The sequence below is a fragment of the Prionailurus viverrinus genome, chromosome B4 (assembly GCF_022837055.1).
Source record: "Prionailurus viverrinus isolate Anna chromosome B4, UM_Priviv_1.0, whole genome shotgun sequence".
In the NCBI taxonomy this organism is placed as follows: Eukaryota; Metazoa; Chordata; class Mammalia; order Carnivora; family Felidae; genus Prionailurus; species Prionailurus viverrinus.
In genome coordinates, this window is record NC_062567.1 from 130,328,857 (window position 1) to 130,337,248 (window position 8,392).

At 57.2% G+C, this 8,392-nt stretch overlaps 1 protein-coding gene across 1 annotated transcript; it reads right to left on the reverse strand.

Annotated features, from left to right (window-relative positions):
- Nucleotides 1-3,189: 3,189 nt before the first annotated feature.
- RPS19BP1 (ribosomal protein S19 binding protein 1) lies at nucleotides 3,190-6,722 on the reverse strand. The gene is made up of 4 exons (XM_047865754.1): nucleotides 6,575-6,722; nucleotides 6,261-6,389; nucleotides 4,049-4,146; nucleotides 3,190-3,709 (listed from the first exon to the last, which is right to left on the reverse strand). Exons 1-4 carry the CDS (start codon nucleotides 6,624-6,626, stop codon nucleotides 3,575-3,577), a joined length of 414 nt encoding a protein of 137 aa, XP_047721710.1. The 5' UTR covers nucleotides 6,627-6,722; the 3' UTR covers nucleotides 3,190-3,574.
- Nucleotides 6,723-8,392: the final 1,670 nt, after the last annotated feature.

The following is an 8,392-nucleotide window of genomic DNA, read 5'->3' on the forward strand; positions in this document are numbered from 1 at the left end:
GAGGGGCCCAGGGGGTCGGGGGGAGGGCTGCCTGCAGCGGGGGACAGGCACACGGTACAGGGCCTAGTAGCCCTGATGGGACTTGAGTCTCTCCTCTGTGTGACCTGGGGAGTCCCTGCAGCAGGAGTGATACACTGGTTGCCATTTCAAGAGGTCCCTCTGATGGCCTGAGAATGGCAGGTGGGCAGGAAAAGAGGATGGGGCTGGGGTCAGTACGGGTGAGAGAGGAGAGCTGGTCAGGGCCTGGATAGATTCTGAAGCTCAAGGAAGTCAGCCTCCGACGAGGGGTGTGAGAGAGGGGACTAAATGGCAGCTGAGCAACTGGAAGGGCGGTTCCCGTTTCCCGAGACAGAGAAAACCCCGGGAGGAGCAGGGTTTTCATTTCAGTCCCTGGATGCTGGCAGAGGACGTGTTCAGCCTCGGCGCGCCTCTTTGACGTGCAGGTGGGGACGGTGGGGACGGTGGGGAGACTTAGAGGGCCGGAGACCAGGAGGGAGTCCAGCTGGAGACAGAAAGCCTCCCTCCCACCCCCAGTAGCGGCCCTAGGAGGCAGCACACCCGCACCGGGCACCACACGGCGAGGGGAAGGTGGCTCAGTCCGGTGGGAGGACGGCAGGTGGATGCTTACACGGGGTAGACAGTGACAGCTCCAGGACCAGGACTGTGTGAGGCTGGGTGACCTCAGTGGAAGGAGCAGGGACTCTTGGGTGGGAGGTCACAGCAGGCTGCCTGGAGGGATGGGTGTCTGTCCTGGCCTTCAAAGGATTGGAAAATTGTGGATGTAGACGGGAAGGCACCCCAAGAAAGCCGGCCCAGCAAACTCACGAATGGGCACGTGAAGTGAGTGCCACAGTCCCACCTCCGTCTCCAAGAGGGCTCCCTGCCCCCGCTCTGCCAGAGGAAGTCCCCTGATGGGGACCCACCCGGCTCCTGCTGAACCCAGCCCTCTGTCCTCACAAGTTCCGGGCAGGCCTGTGGCTGGGCCCTAGCGAGGCTCCACGTGGCAGTCCTGCCCCACTCCCACCTGGCCCCTGGGCCGACCCTTCCAGTCATCAAGGAGCAGGAAGTGTAGACGGCTCAAACAGCCTACCCCACTGTGGAAACCACAGGTAGCCTTGGCTGGGGCCCTCCCCCTGGTCACGTGAGTTCCTGAAACTTTGCTCAGCCTGGTCCCCCCAAACCACGTGAGACACAAATGCTTCCAGGCGCTTTGTATCTGCTCACAATGTCTCAACTGGGGAAGGCCTCCTCCTCTGGGTCTGTAGTCCTGGTGGGAATGTGGCAACCCAGCGTCCTCTTGTTTGAGCCCTGTCCCTTCCTTTTCCAGCTGATGTCAACCACCGGGTCCTGGAGCTGCACCCCCCGATCCGTGACTTCTGCACGCACACCGTCCCCGTCCCCCCCGCCCATGGTGGCACATCCTCGCTTCCCCAGTGCCTCTACCAGCCTCTCCTGGGCCCTCTGCCACCTCCTGACCACTGGTACCAGAACTGGCCAGGGTGACCGTTAGATCCCAGAGTCCTCCCCTGACCTGCTGGCCCAGAACCTCAGCGGTGAGCACTAGCTTGGTCACTCAGGAGCACGGACACCCACCTCACTAGTGCCACGTGGCACAGGTGAAACAACTGCCGGAAAGCCCAGGAGCAGAGAAGCAGCAGAACCCCGGTTCTCGTGCCTGCAAACTCCCTGCCGTAGAGCCAGGCCAGTCGCTCGATACCTGGAAACTGGAAACAGGGCACCTGAGGGTGCCTGTGGAACAGTAGGTGTGTCCTTGTCAGCGGCTGGTCAGCCCCTCTTCCCAGGGAGTGTGAGCACGTGAGTGCTTGCACAGCTGAGCCAGCTTCTTGCCGAGCTGCTGAAAAGATGAAGGGAGGGGGTCTGCAAGGGTATCCAAGTTCGTCTCCCTCTCTCCACATAGGGGTCGTTAAAGCTCAGCAGGCAGGAGTGAGAATTTGAAGAATACCCGTCTTCCCCTTCTTTGGAACCAGCTCATTTGAGGAAAAGTGGGTTGATAAGGGTTTGGAGTAATGGCACTCTCCTCTCTGGCCCTCCTGGCCTCCTGGGTGGATGGTCTGCTTCCTGCTGCTGGGATGAAGGCCACCTGCACACAGGACAGGCTCCAGCTCTGCTTCAGGCAGGTCTGCAGGCCCCCTTCTGTCCCCAGGTAGGATGGAAAGCCAGTTACCAACCAAGAACGGACCCCCGGGGCATGTGTGTGGGGTGTGGAACCCTCTCTCCTTGGACAGAACCTACTTTGGGTTGGCAGACTGTGGGTCCCCAGCTGGCTCAGCCACAGGGGGCCTTTCTGAAGTCCTCTGCTGGACATGACCTCTGGGGCCCTGTTTGTAGGGTGGAGAGTCAGATGGAGCTGCCCAGGGCATCCAGGGCCCTCTTCCCCACGAGGCCCGCAACCCCTCCACGGAGAGGCCCCTGGACTTCCAGGACTGGTCTCCTCCACCCTGAAGACCCAGCTAGTTGGTACATCCACTCATTCATGCTCGGTCAACATGCACGCGCCTGCCAGGAACGGTCCCCAGCCTGCCCTTTCATGGTGGTGTGGACCCAGCCCAATCTTCCCACTTGGGCACAGACCTCGGTGTGATGCTTGTTTCTTGAGCTCACCTTCTGAGTTGCCCCCCAAAAGAGCACAAGCCTTGGGCAACAGGGCAGCCGCACTCCCACTGCCCGAAACCCCGAGTCAGCTGCTGTGGGTGCTACTTTTTCTCAAGGGCTCCCTTGTCATCTGTGGCTGCCACCTTCAGGGGAGGGGGCTCCTCTTGGGCACATCAGCAGATGCTGGGTGAGTTGCTCTCCACTGCGGGGGAGGGGGCACCTGCACTGGGGCTGGACTGCAGAACTTTTTGAAAAATTTATTTGAGAGAGAGAGAGAGAGAGAGAGAGAGAGAGAGAGAGAGAGAGAGAGGCAGGCAGGCAGAGGGAGAGAGACTCTTAAGCAGGCTCCCCATGCTCAGCACGCAGCCCGACACGGGGCTCAATCCCATGACCCTGGGATGATGACCTGAGCTGAGATCAAGAGTCAGAAGCTCAAGCGACTGAGCCACCCCTGCGGCCCCGGACTGGAGGGCTTGTGACCCGGAGCTCTAAGAACCATGGGAGATGGGGACAGGCCCCTTGGTGACAGAAGAGACTGGGAGACACCACCCGAGGCAGATCAGCAGCACACACGGCTCTCGGGTTCACGTTTATTAGAGCCCGGAAGCCTGCCCAGCAGCCCTCCTGCTACTCCTAGAGGTGTGGCCCTGGGGGCCTAGTGACTGGCTTCTCCAGAGCAAACAGCCCAGAGGCCCTCCTCGGGCCAAAGTAAAGGAAACAGTCAGACATGTTATCTGGCAGGTAGACGACCCCTCCTGCAGAAGTCAGCTGTGCTCTGAGTGCGTATCCTCCCCAGGGCTTCCAGCTCACCGTCTCCTTTCTAGCCACCCTGCCCTGGCTCTAGCCCCCAGGCTTCGTTGTGCCAGGCCGGCGGCTTGGCAGGGTCCTGGGGCCAGCAGAGGCTGTGAGGTCAGAGGAGGAGATGGGCTGAGTGCCCTTCCCGCTGCATCCTCCTGGGAGCCTAGCTGCCGAAGTATTCCTGCTGGAACTTCTGGAAGTCTTCCTCAGTGAACACGGTGCCCTCAGCCTTCTTCTTCTTCTTCGTCTTGGCCACAGGTCGGTCACAGGCCTTGCGGCCCCGGTTCTGGCGCACAATCTAGGAATGTGGGGGAGTCAGGATCCCTGGGTGATGACTCTTGGCGCATGAGGGACTGCCCCTTGGAGCTGCACAGCCTGGTACAGCTACCAAATGCCTCGCTCTCAACCGGCTCTCACGCTGTCCTGGGAGGTGGGGCACACCACTTCCACTTACAGAGAAGCAAACTGGGGCCCACGAGGGGAACAGGGGAGTAAGGCCAGGCCCAGCCTCCCAGCAGCCCTGCTCTGCTCTCTGCCTTCCAGAGCGAGGGCCCAACCTCTGCTCCACGCTCCGGGCAGGGATTCCCATGGCTCTCCTCGCCCAGGTTCCTCCCCGAGGTCCACCCCTCTGACAAACCTGCTGGGTGACTGACTCAGCCACTGTGCTTCTTGCACTGGTCATAAACTTCAGGTTTACTCCGAGGTAGCTCTGACACTCTCGCTTCTGGAACTCAGCTGTGGAGGGCAGGCGGACAGGAATCATTTCTGATGTACTCCCTTGGGGGCCTCGGGGTCCCCTCCTGATATCTCCTCCCCACCCCCTGTACCAGCCATACCAGAGGCCCTGTGTCCCCTCCCTAGGTTACTCCAACATCCTGGGCTCTCCACACAGATCCCACTGAAAGCCCCCCCCCACTGGCTCCCAGATGCTCAAGTGACTTATTCAACAAATAAGGCCCGAGCATTTACTGTGTATCAGACACTGTTCTAGGTGCAGGACATACAGCAGAAAACAGAACGGAACTCCTGCCCTCGTGAAGCTTACGTTCCAGAGCGAACAGTCATGGTACACAAGGTAAACGGTATTTTAGAGCGTGATACGCATCATGAAGAAAAACAGCACAGTAAAGACAAATGAGAAATGCCAAGGGTGGAGGACCAGGATTCGGCAGGCCTCACTGAACTGACGTTTTAGCAAATGCTGGAGGCAGAGTGTATGGACATCTGGGGAAGAGCATTCTAGGTAGAGGGAACAGGCCGCGCGAAGAACCCGAAGAAGTGTGGTCCATGTGTTCGGAGCACAGAAAATGGCTGGCGTGGGGAGCAGGACACGAAGCTGGAGAGGGGGCAGACCACGCGGGACCTCACTGGGCACCAAGTCTGATGGAAGCCACCAGAGGGTGAGGGGCAGAGGACAGACAGGTCCGACTTACATCACAGGATCACTCTGGCCACTGTGGCGAGAACAAGATTACTGGGTGTGGTGGTGGTGGGGAGGGGGGATGGACGTTAAGAGGTGGCTGAAATAACCCAGGCGAGAGATGACGCAGCTCACACCAAGGTGGCCGTCACAGAGGTTCTTTAGCTTGGTCACTGAGGCTCAAGAGTCCCCTCATCATCAGTTATGTACAGTGACAGGTTGGGGGCACAAGGGCTGGGATAAATAAAGGAGGTGACCTCTGGCACGCTACACGCCTCTTTCACACCAACATCGGTGGCGCTCAAACGCGGCTCACTTTCCTGCCTCCACGCTTTTGTTCATGCGGTTTCCTGCTTGGAATTCACAGCTCTGTCAACAATCACTTGAACATCTTTTATGTACCAGGCCCCAGGGGTTCAAAGACACACTAGGAACTCACCAAGCCCTGCCACAGGTCAGAATACCCCACCATCCAGCCCACGCCCGTCGCTCCCCACGTCTGTTCGTCTCCTTAAGGGGAATCGTATCCCCCAGGATCCTCTACTAAAACTAGGCTCTGTTCTCGGTGTCTCCCTCTTCCCCCATCCTTGCAGCCAATTCACCACTGAAGCTCATCAATGCTCCCCCCCGCCCCCCACAACTGTTTCTGCACCATGGCAGTTGCCCAGGCCACACTGCCTCCCTCTGAACCGAGTATGGGAGAGCAAATCTCTGGAGACCCACTGCCTGATTACTATACCATCTGCACAGGTGTCTGTTTCTGCATCTGAACACTGGGGTAACAACAGTACTGACCTCACAGGGTTGTGCAAGGAATCAAGCGAGCGAACGTTTATTTATACAGGGTTTAGAACAGCACCAGGCCCACAGAATATTAACTGTTTTGTTAGGCGCTCCCACCTCTGACCCTTGTTCACAATGTCATTACCAGACTTCTTTCTTGAAAATTCTCAAAGGGGGCGCCTGGGTGGCGCAGTCGGTTAAGCGTCCGACTTCAGCCAGGTCACGATCTCGTGGTCCGTGGGTTCGAGCCCCGCATCAGGCTCTGGGCTGATGGCTCAGAGCCTGGAGCCTGTCTCCCATTCTGTGTCTCCCTCTCTCTCTGCCCCTCCCCCGTTCATGCTCTGTCTCTCTCTGTCCCAAAAATAAATAAACATTGAAAAAAAAATTAAAAAAAAAAAAAAAAAAAGAAAATTCTCAAAGTAACTAACTTCCTCCAAACTCCGCATGAGCGATTTTCTCTAGAGCACTCTTCCCCCCCGCCTCGCTCTTACACTCTCCGGGAAGATGCGTTTCGTTCCTCTCCGTATTCCCAGGATCCCGCCCCGCGCCCGGCGCACACCAGGTGTTCCAGAAATGCCTGGCGAAACTTTCAAGCTCGGCCTCAAGCGCTCCCTCCTCCAGGGTGCCGCCCCCCTCCCGAGCTCACCAAGCGCAGACTTGGGCACCTTTCCCTTGGCCGAGTTCCGCAGTTTCTGGGCTTGGGTAGTCTTCGCTTTCCGGGTCCGCTTCACCGGAGCCCCGCTCGGCTTGGCCTGGCCTGGCGCGGCCTGGGGGGCTGCAGGGGAAGAGGGAGAGGCATGCACCCGGGTCGGAGGGCGCGCAGGGTTTCCATCGCACCGGGGCCAAGCCTGGCTGGGATCGTTCCGTACCCTCGGGGATCCAGCCCGCCGCCCCCGCCGCCCCCGCCGCCCCCGCCGCCCCTCCGCCCGCGCTGCACGGCCCCGGCCGGACCCTCCTCACCCTCTGGCGCCCCCAGCAGCTCTAGGCCCCGCCGCAGCAGGGCCGCGGACATGGCTACACTCAGCTCCGCCCACACGCTCACACTACTTCCGCCGTGGCCTTCCTGAGCTTCTCCGCGGAAACTCGAGCGAGAACAGAGGTTCCGGGGTGGGCGGGCGGAAGTGCCCGCCTGCCTTAGGACGCATGCGTTTGGGGTTGCCACTTTACTACTGAGAGGAAATGGGGGCGGGAACCGGAGGCGGGGCCGACTTGCAGAAGGACGCATTTGTTGTCCAATCCCAATCCAACCATCCCTTTGCGCACAAGGCCACGCCTCCTCCCAGAAGCCGTCCTAAACCAGCCCAGGCTGGTTGGTCCAGCCTCTCGCGTCCAGTAGCTCCGTGGTGGGTGAGGTCCGGGGTGGAGCGGAGTGTTCCGACTATATTTTTTCTGAAAAAGGAAAAGTGTGCAAGGGGAGTATTTTTCAGGTACTTCAACCAAAGCAGCGTGTCTCCCAGGTCGAGTATGGCATGAAAAACTGTCTTCCATTAAGTCAGACGTTAAAAGACATTTGCAAAAATGCAAAACCGTATCAGTGTTTTCCCGCGATTTTGTTTTGCTTTGGAAAATACGACTGTTTTCCTTAGAAATATTTACTTAACATAAAGCAGTGAAAAAGAGCATTTCTGACAACGTCACTGGGCCAAGGGTCCCCCACGTGCTTTTATTTATAACATGTAATGAGTTTGCTATTGTTTTTTTAAAACAAAATTTATTAACCACTAAATTGTAAAAATTAAAAATTTCTCAGTTTTAGTTTCTAATATGGTAACTATCAATAGGTATTTACACATGGAAAAGCTGTTTGGGATCCTGAATTTTTTTTTTTTTTTTGTTTGTTTGAACAGCAGGCAAAAGTTTAATAAAGTGTAAGACCAGAAAAGAATAGTAGGAAAGCTCTCTTTACAGAGAGGGGACGTTCGAAAGAGAATACCCCTGGGATCCTGAAATTGTTTAAGAGTGTTAAAGACTTCCTGAGACCAGGGTACCTGTGTGGCTCAGCCAGTTAAGCCTCCAACTCCTGGTTCATGGGATGGAACCTGGTTCCTGGGATCAAGCTGTGTGGGGCTCTGTGCTGAGAGCGTGGAGCCTGTTTGGGATTCTCTCTCCTCTCTCTGCCCCTCCTCTGGCTCACACACTCTCTCAAAATTAAAAAAAAAAAAAAAGACTTTCTGAGACCAAAAAGTTTGAGAACTTCTAGCCTAGACACTACTCTTCTTTTTTAATTTTTTAAATGTAATGTTTATTTATTTGAGAGAGAGAGAAAGAGAGTGAGCCGGGAAAAGGCAGAGAGAGGAGGAGACACAGAATTCGACGCAGGCTCCAGGCTGTGAGTGGTCAGCACAGAGCCTGATGTGGGGCTCGAACTCATGAATCATGAGATCGTGACCTGAGCTGAAATTGGATGTTTAACCGACTTAGCCACCCAGGTGCCCCAAGATGTTACTCTTCTTACAGTGCCTTGTTCACAGCTCCATCTGGGGTGGCTGCGACTAGGTAGCTCCCTGGGTCCCTCTGGTTCAGCATCAGCAGGTGAGCTGAGCAGCAGCGAGCCCAGCACCCCCGCTCAGACTCCACTGGCAGCACCCATCATCCCCACACCGGCTCTCACCTCTCCTGGAGCTACAGTACCCCCACTGCTTTCCCCCTCCGAGGAGGAGGAGGAGGGGCTGAGGGCCCCGGTGTGGGACCTGGAGGAGAAACTGGAGACCCCGTGGTTGAAACAGGCGGAAGACAAGGCAAAGCTAAAAGATCTGGAAACACATGAGATCCAGCTGG